Source organism: Rhinatrema bivittatum, chromosome 4, assembly GCF_901001135.1.
Source record: "Rhinatrema bivittatum chromosome 4, aRhiBiv1.1, whole genome shotgun sequence".
NCBI lineage: Eukaryota > Metazoa > Chordata > Amphibia > Gymnophiona > Rhinatrematidae > Rhinatrema > Rhinatrema bivittatum.
Genome location: NC_042618.1, coordinates 351,548,104 through 351,570,157, shown reverse-complemented (window position 1 = coordinate 351,570,157; position 22,054 = coordinate 351,548,104). Strand labels below are relative to the sequence as shown.

The window sequence follows — 22,054 nt, the reverse complement described above, 5'->3', positions numbered from 1 at the left end:
GCAGACAAAAGTTGTAGATAAGAGGCCAATGGTTAGTATAGGTGGTAGACAGTAGGTATGAATATCAGGTCAGAGGTTGGGGCAGGCGGCAAACAGAGTCGGGTCCAAAGCAAGGAGTCAGATTCGGTCAGTTATCAAGGAAGGTCCAAGTCCAGGACAGGGTGAAAATCCAGTAAATCAAGTCAAGGCTAACAAGACAAGGAAGACAAGGACTTAAACAAGGAATGAAAAAGGGAAGGAGCGGGTATGGAACAATACAAGAACTATAGCAAGGAATAAGACAGTAAAGAAGAAGGGAGCAAGACAAGAACAACGCAAGAGTAGCAACACGCACTGGGACCAAGGCACACCAGGAGACCTGTTGTTGAGGCGAGGAACCAATGCAGGGCTTTGGCTTAAATAGGACTGGCTCGTGACATCAATGAGCGCCGACCTGTCCTTCCCGCCACTGCGTGCATATCATGTGCATGCATGTGCCTACAGGGAGGTCGGGGTGAGGTGGCATTGCGGCTGGGTCCAGTGGCGTTCCTGCCACATAGGAGCAGGTGAGGATCGTTACTCCTAACAAGGCCCTGGTGTCACTCCAATCCCCAGCTGAATTTCCACCTCCGAGAAACCATGGACAAGCACTGGATTGGCTAGTAGTGCCACCACTGCCCTACCGGGTGTCGATGCCACCCCAGGATCCAACACAGGTTGCGTTGGTAACACTCCAATTCGTGCATACAGGAATTCCAACAGCGGCTTGAGAAAGGACGGTGCCAATGCCAGTCTCGGTGGTCTTGGTGCCCCAACGCTAAGGTTCCACACTGCCTTCTCCACAGCTAGCTGCGTGCGTCTCTCCAGCTCATCCTCATCCAAGTGATCACCCAAGACTGACTAGGGCCCAGGAGGTGTAACCACATCCTCTTCAGAACCAAGAAGAGGATCGTTAGTGGGCATCAGAACCGGTGGAGACCATTACGTACCCCGGGTATCAATGAAGGATTGGCTCTCCTCACCATAGGGATGCTTTGGGGGCATCACAGAAGAAGCTGGTACATCCCTGTGCCTGGCACCATGCATTGACAGGGAACAATGTCAATGTTTCTTTGGCTTCCCTTAATGCTCAAATCAGTCCTTCCCCGGTGCAGAAGTCGAAGATGATGAACCTGACGTCTTCGATATGAGAGAGGCAGATGATGGCCAGTCTCAGGTGTCCCTAGCAGCTACCAACACCAATGGAACCAATGGTCCTACTGATGTTGATGGTTCAGTGTCCATCAGTGTGGCTCTGTGGCTCCTTGATGCTGATACCTCCAATGCCGATGCCAGTAGGCCGATCTTCTCCAGCACATAGAGTCACTCCATCTTGCCGAGCCAGATTTTACATCCTTTAAGGGTCAGCTGCAACCCCGGATGTTGTGCGATGCCCCCATGCAGAACATACATCAATCATGGGGGTCCATGAGCACCAGTGTCATGGCTTAAAAACGGACGTGGACATGTCGCCTTGAAACAAACGGAATGCAAAATCGAACTCTATGGCTGCGGCCTACAATGACCAGTGGGCACCGAAGGCGCTGCCGCCGCCACCCGGGAGCAATGACTGTGAAAGAAAACTTATCCGAAAAAGATGAAAAACCTGGTTAAGATGATAAAGGGAGATCACAAAAAAACACTGAGAAAAGCTCAACTTCCTAAAAGTTAGAAAAAGGAGAGAGAGGCTCAATCTTGCCGCAACACATGAGACTTCGCAGAAAAGAAGAGACTGAGGGGATCCCGTGTGGATGCGTGGTATAATTCATGCCGAGCATGCTCAGAAAGGATCAGTCAAAGTTCTAAAAACTTTGATGTAAGTTTTCTGTTCTGGGCTCTATCCGATGTCACCCATGTGTGAGGACTGCCATCCTACTTGTCCTCAGAGAAAATGTATTTATATGTGTAAAACCCAATTTTAAGCATGTAAATGCTTTTTAAAATCAGGCCCCTAGTTTTGTATACTGAGAAAGAAAAGAATCAAAAGAACAATGCAAGTGAGCAGTAGATGTCTTTACTTGATTGGATGTATCATTAAAATTGAAATGTTACCTTTAGTTCATCTATTTCCTTGAAAGTGTCATTCTTTTCCATGGCAAGTCTTTCAATTTCAGTTGGTTGCAAAGAATCACAGGGCTGAAGCTGTACATAAAAATGTTAGAAAAGGAACAATAAAACCCATATTGTATACAAATTAAGAAGCCCCCAAAATTCTCTCCCCTCACTGATAGCTCTTTCAGTCATTTTCAGCAGCCCACGTAGGGCTAAAGTCTGAGAGTACAAAGCCCACTTGGAAAATTCCTGGGTGACCAGTTCATGTGCACACAAAAGTGCAGGAAGTTCCACCTGCACATATATTTAAGTACATGCTTTCAAAAATCAAAAAGTATGTGCATAAATGCTTTCCCCGCTGCAACTTGTCCCCTGGAATGCATGCAGCGAGTGTGGGGAAAGGTATGCACGTGTTACACACGTATTTTTCCTTGCACAATGCCACCCTTCCCCCCACCAGGATAATTTTCAAAAGCCGATTTACATGCATAAACCTTTTGAAAATTACCCTCTTAAAGCACAATGCAGGGCAATACAGCATTTCAAGAAAAGTAATATTTTACAAGGGAGCAGTTTTCAAAGGAATTCTCCATGAGTATGTAAGTGTTTACCCACGGAGAAAACCCCTTTGAAAATTGCACCATAACCCCCACCAGTGCAGCATTGGGACTTTCCCTGAAAAGCATGTATGGAAAGATTATAGAAAAATTGGTTCTTACCTGCTAATTTTCGTCCCTGTCATGCCACAGATCAGTCCAGACCAGTGGGTTATTCATCCCTGCCAGCAGATGGAGTTAGAGAACAAAACTTTGAGGCACTGTTACTTAACTGAGAGTGCCACCTGCAGGACCTCAGTATTGACCTGTACCCAAGCCAAGTTACTTTAGAAACCCCTTCACACAGACATAGGGAACTAAAGGGTGGTTACCCCTGAACTATAAACCTTGTTCGTCAAGAACTAAACAAGACAAGAAAGTGAATCTAAGAGAAAAATTGTGTACTAAGCAGCAAAACTTGGCAGAAAATCAGTCTTTCAGCATCAAACGGGAGTGCCACTGGACTAATCTGTGGTATTACAGGAATGACAACTAGCAGGTAAGAAACAATTTTCCTTTCCTGAACATACCCAGATAAGTCCAGACCAGTGGGATGTACCCAAGCACCCCTAACTGGGTAGGCCCCCAAAAGACCCACGTGCAGGACACTCTCCCCGAAGGATGGCTCATTCTACAACCTGACATCCAGTCGATAATGCCTGGTAAAGGTATGAACTGAGGACCACACTGCTGCCCTACAAATCTCCTGTGGCGAGAGAAGTTGACACTCAGCCCAGAAAGCAGCCTGCACCCTAGTGGAATGCGCCCGCAAACAGACAGAATTTCTCATCCCTTAGAAATGTAAGCCGAACAAATGGCCTCCCTAAGCCAATGAGATATGGTAGCCTTAGAGGCTTTGTCCCCTTTCTTCAGTCCACTGAAGAGGAAAAACAGATGAGTGACAAAAGGCATTAGTAACCTCCAAATACCAAAGTGCGTCCACTGCACATCCAGAAGATGTAATTCTCTATCCTGAGGAGAATCTTTTGACCACTCTGGAAAACCCGGAGGATCTACCAACTGATTAACATGAAGAGCAGACACCACCTTAGGAACAAAGGAAGGCACTGTTCTCAATGAGATTCTATTCCCGGAAATCCGCAAAAATGGATTCCTACATGACAGAGCCTGAAGTTGCGAAATCCTTTGAGCTGAACACAACTACCAAAAAGACCGCTTTCAGAGTCAAATCTTTCAGGGTAGCCCTTTTCAAGGGTTCAAAGGGGAGTCTGCAAAGGACACGAAGTACTAGGTTGAGACTCCAATCTGGGCAGATCTTTTGCACTGGAGGACATAACAGCTTAGCCCATTTGAGAAACCTTACCACATCCAGATGAACAGAGAGTCCTATCTTGAAACCTGACTCTAAGCACACCCAAGGCAGCCACCTGCACACAAAGCGAGTTGTAAGCCAAACCCTTGGACAACCCCTGCTGCAGGAAATCCAGCAAATGCAACATCTCCACTGCCAGAGGATCTAGACGATGCTGAAGACACCAAACTTCAAACAATTTCCAGGCCCTAATATATGTCATAGAGGTTGCCAGTCTTCTGGATTGAAGAAGAGTGGAGATGACCTGTTCAGAGTAACCCTTCAGTTGAAGTCTCTGCCTCTCAAAAGCCAAGCCGCGAGACAAAAGCTATCCTACCAATCCAAAAATATGGGACCCGGACACAACAGGTCTGGAAGACGAGTCAGATTGAGAGGACCTTCCACTGCAAGTCGCATCAGATCTGTGAACCACGATCTCCGCAGCCACTCTGGTGCCACTAGAACCATGGTCACGGGATGTGATTCTATGTGCCTGAGGACCCGACCTATGAGGTGCCAAGGAGGAAAGATGTACAGAAGAATTCCCATCAGCCAAGGGCACACCAGAGCAGAGACCCACCGAACAGAGTTCTTTTCAGTGACTGAAGAATCTCTCCGTCTTGGAGTTGAGCCGCGTTGCCATAAGATCCAATTGGGGAGTTCCCCACCTCGCTCAAATGTAGTTCCATGCCTCCAGGGACATTTCCCACTCCCCAGGATCCAATTGCTGCCTACTGAGGGAAGTCTGCCTGCACATTGTCTACTCCCGCTACGTGCGATGCGGCTAGGCCTTCGAGATGATGCTCCGCCCAGGCAAATAATCTCCTGGCCTCCAACACCACTGCGTGACTTTTCATGCTGCCCTTCTGATTGATGTATGCCACAGCCGTCGCATTGTCAGATTACACTCGAACCACGTGACCCCGGATAAGGGCAGAAAAACCTCCAGGGCTCGACGGACTGCCCTTGTCTCGAGACGATTGATGGACCAGAACTTCTCCTCCGGTTGCCACAGAGCTTGTGCCGACTGGCCCAAGCACACTGCTCCCCAGCCGGAGAGGCTTGTGTCTGTGGAGACCCTCAACCAGTCCGGAGGCGACAGCCATCATGAGAGACTGGACCTGGACTCCTGAAGCAGAGGCAAGGAAAGATGAAACTCCTCAGAACAGGGACTCCACCTGGACAACAGCGCGCATTGCAGTGGTCTCAGGTGTGCGAACGCCCATGGGACCAAGTCAAACTTGGATGCCATGGGTATCCATGTCATCCAAATACAGGACCTGTATTTTTTTTTTTTGGTATATATGTTTATTAATTTTCTTTTTTTTTTTTTTAATAGACCAGCAGATACACACAGGTGAACGTAAGTGTCTGCAGTACAGTGAAATAGTATTGGTACAAAAAATGTCAAGTGATCCTAACTTGGACTAAAACCTCATAAAACAGAAGAACAGCTGGTAACAAGGGTCCGAACATGACCTGTTATATCGTAGTACTTTAACAACAGATAATACCAATATGCGTTAACCATGGGTCACCATAGGTAACAGACATAGAAGCAGCTATTTTAATTGGCATTCAGATGTGCACTCTCAGTCACCCTGAGTCCGTGGTCTCCCCTTACCCCCCCTTACCCCCCCTCCGAACCCACCCATCCCTCTCAGCAGTACATGGATTTAGTTCTACCATCAACTAGGAACTGGCAATATATGCGGATGGTAACCGTGCTCTGTGAAAATCTTTCGGTCTGGTACCGGTGGGTAATCACAGAATAGTCCTTACCTCGCGGGAAGAGCTGTGTCTGGTAGTGAGGGGGAGGAATGACAATGCAGGTACTGTATAAAAGGGAACCAAATACTTGACATCAAGTTTTTCTTTTGTTCATTCTGCATATTAGCCGTTATCTGCTCAAAGATGGCTAATTTTATCATTTTATTCACCCAGTGGTTAAAGCTTGCTTCCTCCGAGATCCAACTGTGGAGAATAAGTTGCTTGGCAATGAGACCTGCTTTATCCACGAAGAATGATTTAGGGGTTTCTAGCCTGTTTGTAGTTAACATGTATGTTCCCAGAAGCCACACTTGGGTTTCTAAATGGATATGATGTTTACATAGTTTGGAACAGAAGGATTGTACACGGGTCCAAAATACTTCAATCTTTTTGCAGGTCCAAAAGCTATGAAAGAAATCCCCTTGTTCTATGTTACACTTAATACATTTAGGGGATGTAGAGATCCCTGCTCAGTAGGCAGCAGCAGAGGTGCAATATAGTTGCCAAATAAATTTAAATTGCATTTCTCGCAGATTGACATTTTCTGTGAGCCTCAAAGTTTTGTGAAACTATAATTTTATTTTGTCAACTGTAAGAGTCAGGTCTGGGATCACTGCCCATTTCCGTGCAATGACCTTGAGTCCGTTAGTGGCCAATAGGCGTTTCAATAATTAGAGAACAGAGAACATGAGTATCGTGTATGTTTCCCCACGCCAAGAATTACCTCTAGCTGTTCTCTTTGTTTTGCTGGGATTTGATGTAGGCCCTTAACAGATATAATGCCGAAGCTGTATGTAAGCATAGAAAACTGTTTTTAGGAGATGGTATATTTCTTGGAGTTCCTGAAAACTATACACAACGTTAGTGTCAGGTTGGAACACCTGGGATACTAGGTGGAATCCCAGAGATGCCCAGTGTTGGAACATCATGGATTCCAGTCCTGGTTCAAATTGCGGGTTACCGCATACCGGTATCAGTGGGGTCTCCATCCCTTGGAGTCCTATGAGATTGCATAGGTATGCCCATGCCTTCCAACCTGTTGCTATCAGCAGAAAATGTTTGCAGGTTGGCAGGAGGTGTTGAGCTTGCAACTGAATTAGGGTCGCCGGAGAACCCTCACCCACCCAGCCCTGAATGTATGAGGTAGGTGAGAAGTATTCGGAGCCAAGGAACCAGTTCCATATGTGACGTAGCATGCAAACTAAATTATATTTTTGGAGATCTGGGCAAGCCAGGCCACCTTCCTCGATTGCCCCTGTCAGGTATTTCATGGCTAATCTCATGCGTTTCCCCCTCCATATAAATTTCCTAATTTTTCCATTTATACTTTGTAGATCTTTGCTTTTAAGCCAGATCGGGAGCATTTGGAGGAGGCAAAGCCGTTTTGGGAGCTCAACCATTTGTATGAGATGGATTCTCCCTACCAAAGAAATGGGGAATGCTTGCCATTTGTAAAGTCTATCCCTCATCTTTTTTAATAATGGAAATACATTAAGGCTATATATTGTATCTGGTGAACTCCTAGATATTTTATAGGTCCAAGTGCCCACTTTAGAGTGAAGGCAGTGCCCCAAGTCTGCTGTAAATTACCAAAGACCTCTAATGCCTCTGATTTGTCAGTATTTATCTTAAGCCCAGAGAAACTGCCATATAAGGATTGGAGGTGTAGTACGTTAGTGAGTGTTGGGGCTTAGTAAAGAAGATTGGGATGTCGTCGGCAAAAGCCGCTGTTTTAAATACTTGACCGTGACATTCGAGCCCAGAAATCGACGTATCCTGGGAAATAATACATAGTAAGGGATCTATAGCCAATATGTACAGCAGGGGAGACAGAGGACAACCCTGCCTCACCCCCCTTTGTGGTATAAAAAAGCCCGTGAGATATGACCATTTGCTAAAATATGTGAGGTAAGGCGTTGGTAAAGCAATGATAGATACATCAGTAAATTTCCATGAAACCCATAACGACCCAGAACAGAGAATAAGTAATCCCAGGAGACCCTGTCAAAGGCTTTTTCTGAGTCAAAACTGACTGCCATTGAGGGAATCCTGTTCACCTGAGAGTACTCTATGGCCATGAGTAGTTTGGCAATGTGGGAGCTGGATGATCGACCTTTAACAAAACCTACCTGATTCAGGGAGATGAGGCTTGGTATGATCAGACTGATTCTAGCTGCTAATATGTTAGCTGATAGCTTGAGGTCATAGTTTAACAAAGAAATAGGGCGATATGATGCAGGCTTACTGGGGTCCTTACCGGGTTTGGGAAGTACAATGATATAGGCCTTATTCAAGTCTTGAGGGAAGGTCTTTTGGTCCAAGGCTGCCTGATAAAAGGACTGCAGTGGGTCTACTATTCTTTCTCCTAGGATCTCATAATAGTCATAGGCAAATCCATCTGGACCTGGAGTTTTACCAGATTTTCTCTTTTTAATAGCTGAGAGGATTTCTGTTCTTGTAAAGGGGGCGTTTAGTTTGTCTAATTGGGAATTGGTGAGTGTGGGTAGAGAGAGTCTTGAAAAAGGCAGTTTCTTCGGTTAGAACCCCCTGACCTGTCTTCCATATAGAGTTGTGTATAGAATTCTCTGGGCACTTTACATGTCTCCTCACCTTTGTTAGCCCATTTACCCTGAGACGTCAGAAGTTTCTCAATATAGGTTTTACTCCGACGCAGTCAGATTAAATTTGCTAACGTTCTTCCAGATTTGTTACCAAATCTGAAAAAAGAATGTTCCTTATATTGATAATATTTAAGAGCTCTCTGATGCAAGGTCTCTTGTAGGGAACTAAGCGTTTCATGATAGTCAGCTATGGTCTTCTGTGTGGGGTGTCGAATCATGTGGTCTTTATCAAGTTTCAGCTGGTTGTCTAGTTTCAAGATTGCTGAGTTAAAGAGTTTATTCCTATGTCTCAGATTTGAGATTATTTCCCCACGCAAAACTACCTTACTGATTTGCCAATATAACTCTGGGTTGTCTGTGTGCTGTGCATTAAAATCATGGAATTGATCCCATTTACTTTGCAGGAAGGTCTGAAAGTTCTTATCCTCTTTCATAAATGTTGGGAACTTCCACCAATTGCTCCGCTCTACCCTGTCACTCATGTTAAAATTAGCCCAAACTAGGGCATGATCAGATACCCCTGGTTCATCTATACCCATTGAGATAACAAAGGGGAATAAGGTGGATGAGCCCAAGATATAGTCAATCCGGGACACTGTACTGTGCGCTTTTGAGCCATGAGTATAGTCCCGCTCATTTGTGTGTAGCACCCTCCAATAATCTAATAGATTTAATTTGTGACAGAGACGACTAATACTGGTGTTCAGACTATGCGGGGTTGACGTAGATTTGGGGGAGAAGCAATCAGCGGAAGGATCATGCACTGTGTTAAAATCTCCCACTAACAAGAATCCTCCCGTCCCATATGCTGTAAAGAGATTGATTATATTCAGAAAGAAAGCCGGGGATGGAGAGTTGGGACCATAAATGTTTCCTATTGTGATATCCTTCCCATTCAGTTTTTCTATGAAATATCTGACTTCTGGATCTACTATTTCTTTTGTCAATTGAAAGGAGAGATTTTTATGAATTAGATTGCCACTCCCGCTTTTTTCCCCACCGCCGATGAGAAACAGCATTGACTCACCTACTCATGCTGTAATTTCTTGCTCTCTGCCGCTGAGAGATGTGTTTCTTGAAGACATGCAATTTGTACATGTGACCTTTTAAGAGACTGAAGGACCTTGGTTCTCTTGATTGGGTGCCCTAATCCGTTAACATTAAGGCTGGCTAACTTCAGGTAATGCCTACCCGTATCAAGAGAGGAGTTGTTTTCAGTGGATACAATGTTATCTTACTACCCCGGGCTCCCTAGTCTAAGCCCAAGGCAGATATGTCCTTTGGGTGTATCGGGTATGGTTTGGGGTTTGCGACCCATGTACTGCTGTGGCTCCCCATGCCCTCTCCCTCCTCCCCCCCCTTTACCCTTACCCCCTGAAGTATACTCAACATACATTGTATCTCCTCCCATAGGTATGGAAATACAATGGGGGGCACAATGATGTGTTGGGCCCTCACCCTCCCCCATCAACAACATCCATAATAAAGCATTCAAAACATAAAGAAAATTACAGTCCAACCATAATGTTAACTCAGCTGGGTCAGCTATTTTATCCTTTTTGCTCAGTCAATCAAAGGTCATACCCATCTGTTTGCGTAGTAGCCCTCCGACCATATGGAATGTCCGCCGCCCTGGTGCCTCCGGAGTCTTATGATCTAGGTAGTTATGCATTAAATCGCCTCTACGAAATTCATTTCGTGGCGACCAAGTTGTGCCAGGTCTCCTAAATTCACATCGCAGACTATGAAGTCGAGTTTGCTCTGCTTCAGGACGGTTGGTTCTTGTGTTCCGCTATGATGGCGACGCGTCCCCTGTGGAGAGCTTGATTGAAGCTGGTTCCAATCCCAGTCCTTTTTTCTCCGAGTGTCACCATAGCGAGGCCTGTGGTCCGAAAGTAATCTAGGGTTCTTTGGTAGGGTCAAAAGAACAGGTGAAGAGTTTCCTCCAAGTTGGTAAGAGCTGATGGATAAATATGTCCTTGATTAGGAGCTCATGCAAAAGTTCACTGATGTTAAAGTTTATTCACTGTTAGCTTGCTCTACATATTGGCAATGAAAAGTTTTGCCACTTCAACATCCGTAAAGTTATGCTCCTTTCCTCCATGTTGGAATCGCAAGATGGCCAGGTAGGCAAGCTGGAATCTTACATTTTTACTGTAGAGGTCCATGCACAGTGGACTAAATTGTTTACGTTTCTGTGCTAACTGCGCCGAAAAGTCCTGAAATAATCAGATCTCGGTTTCTTGGTATCTTACGCTGTTCTTTGCACGATATTCCTGCATGATACACTGCTTTTGTGACCAATTCAACAGCTTTGCGATGATGAGACAAGGTCTATGATCCCCGTCCTTTCTGCGGCCTAATCTGTGAGCTCGCTCGATTTTGAATGACTGCCGGAGATCAGGCAGGTCAAGGGCCTCAGGGAGCTATGCCTCTAGTAACGTTTCCAGAATATTATCACCAACTGTTTCGGGGAATCCTGCCAAGTGAATGTTGTTCCTTCTGACCCTGTTCTCCACGTCGTCAATTTTTTGACTGAGCCTCCACTATTTTCTCCAGCTCTGTAACTTTTTGCTGTGTCCTCAGGTGGCCATCTTCTAGGGTAGAGACCCTGCCTTCCACCGCTTCCATGCGTGGGTTAAGCTCTACAAAGGAGTCCTTTAACTCTTTGAACTGTGACGAGAGTTCAGTAAATCTGCTGTCTAGCGCTGCTACCACCACGTTAGTAATGTTCGTGGTAAGCTCATGTTGTAGAGCCGAAGTGATCGGTGTGGCTTGGGGTGAGGGCTTCCCTGGAGTTTCCACCATTTTAATGCCTGCCCCTCCTGTCTTTTCTTTATCTATTTTGCTTCCCTTCAGGGGCATATTACTTACTCCTTTAAGCATGAAGCTGTCAATAGACATTAAACCGCAATGCTGGAAGAAAAGATGAGTGATTGATGGTCGGATGATTTAGATTATTGTTGATTTCAGGAGGGCGAGGCACAGAGCCAAGGCTGGAACGTCCGCTCGGCTTCACCGCATCACGTGACCCCCCAGGACCTGTAAATAATCCCACACTTTGGGCACCTCCAGAAGAAGTGTCAAATTGGGCCTCTAAGTAAACTAGCGACTGATTCGGCTCCAACTGACTCTTGTGCACATTGATAACCCAACCAAGAGACTGTAAGGTGGACATCACTCTTCGAATGGACTTCTCGCATTCCTCCCTGGACTTTGCTTGAACCAACCAATCATCCAGATATGGGTGGACCAAAATTCCCTCCCAGTGAAGAGCCACAGCTACCACCACCATCACCTTGATAAATGTGTGGGGCGCCATCACCAAGCCGAATGGGAGGGCTTTGAAATGAAAATGTTGACTCAACACTTTGAAGTGAAGTGAAGAAACTTCTGATGTTCCCGCCGAATGGGGATGTACAGGTATGCTTCTGTCAGGTCTAGGGAGGTGAGAAATTCTCCTTTGCGAATCGCTACCATCACGGTACGCAACGTCTCCATGTGAAAGCACGGAACCCGAAGAAACCGATTCACTTCCAGCAAATCGAGAATGGCTCGAAAGAAGCCCTCCTTTTTAGGCAACACAAAGTAAATGGAATACCTTCCCTGACCCTGCTCCTCCAGAGGGACAGGAACAATGGCCTTTAGGGTGAGCAGCCTTTGCAGCGTCCCCAATACTGCCTCCTGCCTAATGTGAGAGACCTTCGAGGCGGGCACAAAAAATTGAGAGCGTAGCCCTCTTGTATCACCACCAGCACCCAACGGTCCAAGGTAATCTTTTTCCACTCCTCGTAGAAGCTGGACAATCTGCCTCCTATAGCTTCTACGGAGGAGAGGGGACCACTGGCTTCATTGGGATTTTCTGCTCCCAGTGCCCTGCTCGATGCTGTCTCTGCCCGACCTGAGTTTTCCATGAACGGACTGTTGGCGCCCACCACCCTCTTTTGAGATGGAAACAGACGAGGACTTGCCAGAACGAAATAGATGGGAATCCCGAAAACAAGCCCAAGAAGGAAACACCTTCTTATTGGGCTTCTTGTCCTCCGGCAATCTATTCCCTTTGGACTCCCCCAGGACCTTCATCAACTGATTCAAGTCCAAATAACAGCTTCCCCTTAAAGGGAAGATTAGAGAGCTGGACCTTGGATGATAAATCGGCCGACCAGTTACGTAACCACAGCAGCCTATGAGACGCTACCAAGGAGTCCATGCAGAAAGCTGAAGCATGCAGCAAATCACACAAAGCATCTGCCACGTAGGCTATGCCTGCCTCCAGATGTGCAGCCTGCAATGCGCCGCCATCCACCGCAGACATCGACGTTGGGCTCTTCTGAACTCAACAGAGACAGACCCCTTTGCATTAAACTGGCATAGACAGCTGCCTGAAGACTCAACGCTGAGACCTCAAACATCCATTTAAGTTGCACCTCCAGCTTATGATCCTGGACATCCTTCAGGGCCGATGCCCCAGCTACCGGGATCATTGTCTTCTTGGTTATCGCTGAGTTGGCCACGTTCACCTTCGGGATCCTCAGCAATTCCAGGGAATCCTCCATTATGGGGTAAAGCTTGGCCATCGCTCTGCCCACCTTCAGACCAGCATCCGGGGAGTCCCACCCGTGGTTCACCAGCTTTCGAGTCTTCTTGGGCAATGGAAAAGCACTAGTGGGTCCCCTCAGCCCATCCAGGACTGGGTTAACATCCTCATTATCCGACTTCCTGAGTGACCTTCACTCCTAATTCCTCCAGCACCTGCGGGATGAGGGGGTGTAGTTCATCTCTTTTACTTCAAATGGCTTTTTATTGAGTTTGAGAAAGAAGAATACGAACAATGGTATCACGAATACCGAACAGGTAACTGAACAAGCATCAGAATAAGGAGGTACCAACAAAGTGTCCAAGAGAGCACTCACTTTTCCATTCCCACCCCAATAACACCCCCCCCCACCTTCCCCCCTCCCCATAAGTCCCCAGTCTCCCATGAAACTCCAATCAAATCTGGCCGAATGTAGTGGTGAGCAATTCATCAACCTCTTCTCGCAAAGTCTCTAATTGTTCAGTATTAAACTCCTGGGTCTATGTAGTAAGGCTAAAATATACGATTCCCATGTTTGCAAAACTCGCTGACGCTGTTGAGGAGAGGAGTGGCCCATCTCTTTAACCATCTGAAGCAATCTATGCAAGTGGGCCGCTACGTCCAAAATGCGGGGGGGGGGGGAATTAGGGGTCCACCATTGTATAAGTATTACCTTTTTCCCCACACACAGAGCCTTACGCAGCAACAACTGCAGTCCTTTCCCATGGATCATGAAGGCTGGAATAATTCCAACCACCAGCTGTGGGATGGGTGGTATAGAAATATCTAGTAATGGGATAAGTAGTTCACCCTTTTAAATAGATGCACTACCCGCGGATCATCTACCTCTGGGACTGGGAACTTGTCGAGATCAGGTCATCTTTTGCCCCATCTGCGTCAGGAGTCGGCGGGCAATCTGGGTCAGCTGCCATCAAGGAGGTCCAACTGGGACTGATCAGAGGCCTCATCATCTGTGGGACCAGCCTCTGCAGCTGCACGGTGTAAACCCAGGCACTGAAGAATATTGCCAGTCCCCCCAGACTTTATAGCTGTGGGGGCCATGGGCAATCCCCTGCCTGCCTTCTTCCTCTACTTCTCCTAGCCAGGTAGGCTTTATGGAGAAGGAGAATAAAATCTGGGGAAAAATCCCAATTCATCTTCCCCCAATCTCGGGGGACTGTCAGCCACCTCACTCCCCCCTTCCGAGGGGTGCATCGAGTGGTTGCGTTGGCATTGTGAGAAGGACGGTGCGTGTTGACTGATGTGGCATGCCGGATGGATCTGTGCCAGATATTTTGTCCTTAGTCTGGGAGGACTTGTCCAACCCTCCCCCTTTCGACTCATCCGCTTGACCTGACCTTTTTTGCCGCATCTTCCAACGCCGATGTAGTGGGTGCTTCGGGGGGGGGGGGGGGGGGGGGGGGGGGGGGTGTGTGAGGAAGATCGGGGTGGCACTCTGTACCTGGGATTTGCCATAAGGCCCCAGGGAAGATGCCCGCTTTGATTTTGATTTTTGCTTGGCTTTGCCCAGTCTGGAGGCGTGCAATGTTTTCAGCGCGCTGTCTTTGAGCCCGGGGAGACATTCAACCACAGTCCCAACAAGAGGACTGTTCGTGGTCCGGCCGCAGGCATAGGTAACAATAGTTATGTCCGTCCGTGAGGGACATAACTTTCCCACACTGGCAGTATTTAAAGCCAGAGAATTTAGGTGCTACAACAGCAGTCAAAAATTGAAGAAAAATTGAAGACCTTGAAAAACTAACACTGAGGAGAAACTCCGCATGTGGATGGCACCCAGAAAAAAACAGACTGAGGAGGAGGGGGTTCTGATTCGCGCGGGAAGGGAACCACGCAGCTGCACAGAGTTAAAAACTCTGTGAATTTTCCTGAGGAAGCTCAGCCTAGAGGTTGCTGTGGATGTCTCCCATACAGCATGGCTAGGTCAGCTTGCTATCGACGGGAAAGTCATGTTAGCCTTTAGAAAAACACTTTCTTTGCACATTAAAATAAGTATAAAAAATAAATGCAGTATGTATTTTAGATATATAAAGATTTCGGCTGTATGTACAAATTTTCAGTATTTTCATATCAGCATCACCTAACACGTTTTATTTTGACACTCATTTTGAACACTGGTCTGTAGATACAATTAAACAGTATAATTAATGGCAATCACATCTGAAGAAGGGGCCGGCGTGGACTCAAAAGCTCCTAGTCATACTATCTTTGGCATGTTGGTCCAATAAAAGGTATCGGAATCCATTATTAATCTAGAGGTCCATATTCAAAAACTATTTAGACGGGTAATTTAAAAGTTAACTTAAAAGTTATCCATCTATATGGCAACAAAGTAATTTTCAGCTGTTTATCCAGCAAAATTTTAGCCGAATAACTACGGTAGTTATCCGGCTAGAATTTAGCCAGATAAATTGGGGGTGTTCCGGGGATGAATGTAGTTAGCCAGATAAGTTACTCAGGCTAATTCCATTGAGCTGTTCTAAAATTAGCAGGAAAAACTTATCAGGCTAATTTTAAGATAGCCGGAATATATTAGCCAGATAGGTTTATCTGACTAATTAGCATAGTCGCACAGAGGCTGAATACGAAATCCCTAGTTTTCTCCAGCATCAATATGGCACATAATGATTATGAAATATTAACATCTTCTGTTACTTTTAGGCTGTATCACGTTAAAAACAACTGCATTCGGGTCACTGCTCCTAAACTCAAGCTGAACATCCATAGCAGTCTCCAAAGCAAACAGGTGATGTATTCTAGCTATCAAATTGGTCTGTGCCATTGTTTTATTTAGGGTTTACTGGCAACAAAACAGGATTTGCTTAATGTGCATTTCTTATCTGCATAATACCACCTACACCAGGGTTGTCAATTTGGTCCTCAAGGGCCACAAACCAGTCAGGTTTTCAGGATATCCCTAATGAATATGCATGAGAGAGATTTGCGTGCACCTTGCCTCATTGTATGCAAATCTCTCTCATGTATATTCATTAGGCATAACCTGAAATCCTGACTGGTTTGAGGCCCTCGAGGACCAGAATTGCCCAGCCCTGGCATACGCGTCCTTGACACTTTTGGCCAGGTGCCATATGCATTTTCCTCATAGACACAAAATAGAAAAACCATTTAGCATATCTGGCCAACAATTTGTATTGCATTCTCTTTTTAAAAAGTGAAACTGATAAGGACTTAAGCAAAAGAATGCAAAGAAAGATTTCAAGAGAACATTTTTAAAAAACTATTTATCTGGGTAAACTGGCCTAGCTAAAAACTACCCTTCTCTATCTGGTCAAAAGTCCATGTGGGCTTCCACTGCATGTGTAGTTTAAAAAAAGAGGCATTCCCGGGGGGTGGGGGGTGTTTCAGGACAGGGAAGGAAATCAGCAGGTTTACATTACATTTGCAAATCTACAGCCACTATTTTAATCCCCATTTCAGTCATCCGCACAGAGTAGGCATACAGTATCTGGGCACTTTTAGCATCTGCTCAGCAAGCTAATCAATCTTCAAAGAGATACTACCTAGCTATCTGGCAAGTTTTGCTTTGAAAATTAGCGAAAAAGTCCGTACATTAAAAGCGTGCATACACTTTGCATCTACACAGGACCTGCATCTATCAAGCAGCAAACAAAAACAATGCAAAAAAAAATATGGCAACCATCTTCAATCTCACTTGATTTCTATCTGATTTGCTAAGTACAGCACAATCTATTTCTTTCAATCACATGTTTACCTTGGTCCCTTGTCTTTAAAAATGACCTCTAAAAATCATTACTCTTTTCCTATTACAGGTGAAGTCCAAATTATCGCACCATACAATCACTTGCTTGTTTCATTCTCCATAGGTAGCCATCCACACTTTTCAACACAGAAATAGTTAAGCAGGCTAAATAACAGCATGGTCTTCCCCGCTAAAGTCAATTTTCACAGTGCCTGTACACTGTAAATTGTTTCTGATTGAACTACTTCAAAGAGGGGGGAGAAGCAGAATTGTTTCTTGAGGCTCAAAACCTTGAGAATTGAAATCATCTTCAAAAGGACCATCTTTCAAATTCTTAATGCTGCAAAATGGTTGTATCAATATAGAGTAATGTTCAAGAAACATTATGCACACTCTTTTTCATAGTAAATTCAATGCTTGTGAAAGGTGCCAGCTGAATAGTACTGGAAAATTAAAAGTTCCCATTTTTAACAAGACAGCAGAAGCAAGGATAGGTAACACAGTACCTTTACATTACTTCCTTCGATGTGGCCTAGACTAGTGTTTCTCAACCTCTGGTCCATGGACTGGCAGTGGTCCCCAACATCATTTTTGCCAGTCCACAGAAAGGAAGTGTTGCAGGAGGAAAGTGACCCACGATCTAGCTGTCCTCTGCAGCCCCAGATACTGGCTATCACCGGTCACCTGCAGTCAAGCATGGGGCATTCCTTCAACTGCCCTAAGCCACCGGGCCAAAATGTCCCGGTGGCAGCTTCACTCCGGGTTCCACAGCGCTGCACACTACTGTTGCTTCTGAGTGCAGGGACAGACTGCTGGTACTCTCCAGCTCTTCACTATCACTGCAAGAAGCCCAGCTCCTTTATCATAATTATTGTAATTAAAACATTATGGGGTGGTTGGGTTGAAACTTGGGGGAGATTACTGAAGTGATGGGGGGGGGGGGGGGAGTGTATTCCACTGGATGAAACTCCTCCTCCCCTACTCTTTAGGAGACTCCCCCCAACTCTACCAGTTAGCCGGTCTATGTCAGTTTAGGAGATCTGACATCCCCTCCCTGGCATTAAAAAGCTTGAGAAACAGTGTCTTGGACCTGTGCTGGCAGGTCACCTTTAAGGATCAAAAGATATGTCATATTTCATATGACATATCTTTGCTGATATGTCATATCATATCTTTGCTGAGACTGACAACTAGGATGCCAATTTATGTCAATTATGACTGTGGCTCAAAGGATAAGAACAGCAGCATTCAGAAAACCAAAACGAGACCAGAAACTCAACAGCTCTCAGAAGTTCATTTTTCTGTTACTATTGATGACCAAGACAAGAAAAAACACCAGTTGCCAGAAGTCTAGCCTCAGCCAAAAACTTTATGACAGTTATACCAACTCAAACTCTGAGAGGAAATCACTTACTTGAGAAGTAGGTGAATCTAACAAGTTGGCAATTTCATTGACACCAAAAACCATGGGTCCTTGGCCAATCCCTACTTCATTCAGCTGCAGATGGAACACATTTCTAGCCACCTGAACAAAATCTAAAAAATAAAAATAAAAATAGACAGCTGCAAGTTTAGAGCACTGACATTAAAACATTGGCCTGAGCAATACTGGTATGTGCAGTACTCTACATTCAATACACTGTCACAAGATCTGCTTAGTCATTCTCATGTCACATTCGTTAAAGCAGGGTGAGCTTGTCTCACACTGCGAAAATAACGGGCGGCAAGAGAGCGAGGCCCTAGTGAGGAAGATAAACAAAGGGGAGGAATTAGAAAGGAAGGGGGGGGGGAGGGGGCTAGGTAGGGAGCCAATAGGGTACAGGAATTTTAAAGGCGGACCAGGGATTGGACAAGGAAAGTGAGTCAGTTGGAGCAGCCGTTACTCAGCCTCAGTTGGCAGGGAAACGGCTGAGGCAGCAGGCAAGAAGCTTTCCCTCCCTCCCGCCCAGAGGGGGTTGTTGTGGTATTGTTAAAGTGTATGGTTATATGTATTTGTTGCAGTGATGGCGGTAAACCCGAGCCCAAATGTTGTTGATTTATTGTATTGTTAAAAGGTATGCAAAAGGGGGGGGGGGGGGGGGGGGGGGGAGAATCTTGTGCAGTGCGGGGGGGCTGCTGCACGAGATGGCCAATGAACAAGAGGGGGGCCGATGCTCAGAGGCGATATCACTTACCCACGCTCGGACGAGGTGGGGTAAGAGGTCTGGAGGATACAGGCGGAGTTCTACCACTGGGATGAGGTGGGGGGCAGGTTAAGAAGGATGTTACAAGGGGGGGGGTCATGTTTTAGCTTTGTTATAAAGTTATCGGGCTCGGGTCTGGTGTAAATAAACTGCGGCCTTTATTTGACCAAATAAAGATGTTTGTCGTTCTTCAGTGAAGCAAGGAAAAGGGGGAATGTGTTTGGGGGTGGGGGTAAAAGGAAAGCGAATCTTGCCTCTCCCAGTTATTTTGGCATCCATCACCAATACTCTTTTGTTTGTTGGCGGAAGACAGTGACATACAATTCCAGTTATGCACCGAACAAATAACTGGATTGTTGAAAATGAAAAAAAAAGTTTAATGAGATTTACAAGTATTACACCATAGAGACACTTATATAAAACTCATAAAACAAGGTAAAGGATTAAAGAGAAAATTCAATCTGATGCACCTTCGTTTCATCCTCATGTGTCTAGTGCTAAAACATAGCACTTTTTCAGAAAATTATAACCCAAACAACAGCAGAAAGAAAAACAAAATTAAATAAATGAAAAATGAATAGTAATATAAAGTTACATGACTACTCTTTCAATACAAAGAAAAAAAATGATTACCTCCAAAAGACACTGTGTCGTTGCTATCTATCTGTAATTCCTGCCTAAGGGACTTGTGCTGTTCTTCTGTAGGCTTGACTCCAAGATAATTTAAGGCCTATAAAATATTTTAAAAACACAGGACAGTTTGATAAAGCACAAGTGGAAAAATCTTTAAACTCAAAATTTGAAACACCATGCCATTTACTCTAAATAAATATCTATTTTCCTACATCCCCATATAGTTAAAAAATCTATTACCTCTTAAGAGCAATAATACAAATTATGTCATGAAACCCCAAAAGCCAAACAAATGAGCAAACTGCAGCATAGCCAATTACATCACAGCTTGTCTTCCAACATCACTTTCCTTGAGTTCAAACAATGATGGTATCCACTATGAAATAGTTTATTCTTTTTTTTTAAATAATGGGGAAGAGGGAGGGAATACAGCACCTTGATGACATGACTTCACAATTGTATGGAAACAGATGAAAATATATTTATATAAAGCATGATAGTGATGCTTTATTCATTTTTTTTATCCAGAAGTTTTCTCCTGGTCCTTTGGGCTTCCAGCTCAATCAAGACTATATCTACTGGTTCACCTTTATCCACATGTTTATTAACCCCTTCAAAAAAAAATGAAGCAGATTTGTTAGGCAAGACTTCCCTTGGGTAAATCCATGTTGACTGTGTTCCATTAAACCATGTCTTTCTATATGCTCTATGATTTTGATCTTGAGAATAGTTTCCACTATTTTTCTCAGCACTGAAGTCAGGCTCACTGGTCTATAGTTACCCGGATCGCCCCATGAGCCTTAATATTAGGGTTACATTGGCCACCCTCCAGTCGTCAGGTATAATGGCTGATTTTAATGATAGGTTACAAATTTTAACTAATAGATCAGAAATTTCATTTTTTAGTTCCTTCAGTACCCTAGGATGCATACCATCCGGTCCAGGTGATTTGCTACTCTTTAGTTTGTCAATCTGGCCTACTATATCTTCCAGGTTCACACTGATTTCATTCACTTCGTCTGACTCATCACCCCTGAAAACCATCTCCGGAACTGGTATCTCCTCAACATCCTCATTAGTAAACACGGAAGCAAAGAATTCATTTAGTCTTTCTGCAATGGCCTTATCTTCCCTAAGAGCCCCTTTAACCCCTCAGACATCTAAAGGTCCAACCGACTCCCTCACAGGTTTCTTGCTTCGGATATATTTTAAAAGGTTTTGCCTCTATGGCCAACTTCATTTCAAATTCTCTCTTCACCTGTCTTATCAATGTTTTACACTTAACTTGACAATGCTTATGTTTTATCCTATTTTCTTCAGATGGATCCTTCTTCCAATTTTTGAAGGATGTTTTTTTGGCTAAAATAGCCTCTTTCACCTCACCATGACGGTAATCGTTTTGCCTTCCTTCCACCTTTCTTAATGTGTGGAATACATATGGACTGCACCTCTAGGATTGTATTTTTAAACAATGTCCATGCCTGTTGAACACTTTTAACCTTTGCAGCTGCACCTTTCAGTTTTTTTCTATTTTCCTCATTTTATCAAAGTTTCCCTTTTGAAAGTTTAGTGTTAGAGCTGCAGATTTACTTATTGTCCCCCTTCCAGTTATTAGTTTAAATGTGATCATGTTATGATCACTGTTGCCAAGTGGCCCCACCACCGTTACCTCTCTCACCAAATCCTGCGTTCCACTAAGAATTAAATCTAAAATAGCTCCCTCTCTTGTTGGTTCCTGAACCAATTGCTCCAAGAAGCAGTCATTTATTACACCCAGGAATTTTATATCTCTAGCAAGTCCTGATGTTACATTTACCCAGTCAATAATGGGGTAATTGAAATCTCCCATTATTATTGCACTGCCAAATTGGTTTGCTTCCCTGATTTCTCTTAGCATTTCATCATCTGTCTGACCATTTTGTCCAGGTGGACGGTAGTATACTCCTATCATTATACTCTTACCCAACACACATGGGATTTCTACCCATATAGATTCTACTGAGCAATTAGTCTCTTGTATGATCATTATCCTGTTGTATTCTTTTCCCTCCCGGACATAAAGTGCCACACCCCCACCGTTGATCCTTCCTACCATTGCAATATAATCTGTACCCTGATATAGCACTGTCCCATTGGTTATCCTCCTTCCACCAAGTCTCTGTGATGCCAATTATGTCAATCTTATCATTTGCTGCTATACACTCTAACTCTCCCATCTTACTTCTTAGACTTCTGGCATTGGCATACAGACATTTCAAAGTGTGTTTTTTGTTTGTATTAACAACCTGCTTTTCAGTTGTTAGGGATAATTCGGAAATCATTAGCTTCGGTGATTTTTTACATATAGGCACATGGACTATGTTTGCTTTTATTGGATTTTCAGAAGGCGTTTGACAAAGTCCCTCATGAGAGGCTTCTCAGAAAATTAAAAAGTCATGGGATAGGAGGTGATGTCCTTTCATGGACTACAAACTGGTTAAAAGACAGGAAACAGAGAGTAGGATTAAATGGTCAATTTTCTCAGTGGAAAAGGGTAAACAGTGGAGTGCCTCAG

The 22,054-nt window shown here is 44.6% G+C and overlaps 1 protein-coding gene across 3 annotated transcripts in view; it reads right to left on the bottom strand.

Moving 5' to 3' along the window:
• Window positions 1-22,054, bottom strand: part of STXBP4 (syntaxin binding protein 4) — a 324,772-nt gene that overhangs the window by 181,230 nt on the left and 121,488 nt on the right. Inside the window, exons 8-10 of one of the 3 annotated variants that reach the window (XM_029600671.1) lie at window positions 19,501-19,597; window positions 18,099-18,220; window positions 2,071-2,160 (exon numbers count right to left, since the gene is read on the bottom strand). In XM_029600671.1, coding sequence (XP_029456531.1) covers window positions 2,071-2,160; window positions 18,099-18,220; window positions 19,501-19,597 — 309 coding nt within the window. The remainder of the gene's footprint in view (window positions 1-2,070; window positions 2,161-18,098; window positions 18,221-19,500; window positions 19,598-22,054) is intronic. The other 2 variants (XM_029600672.1, XM_029600673.1) reach the window with 2 other exon arrangements.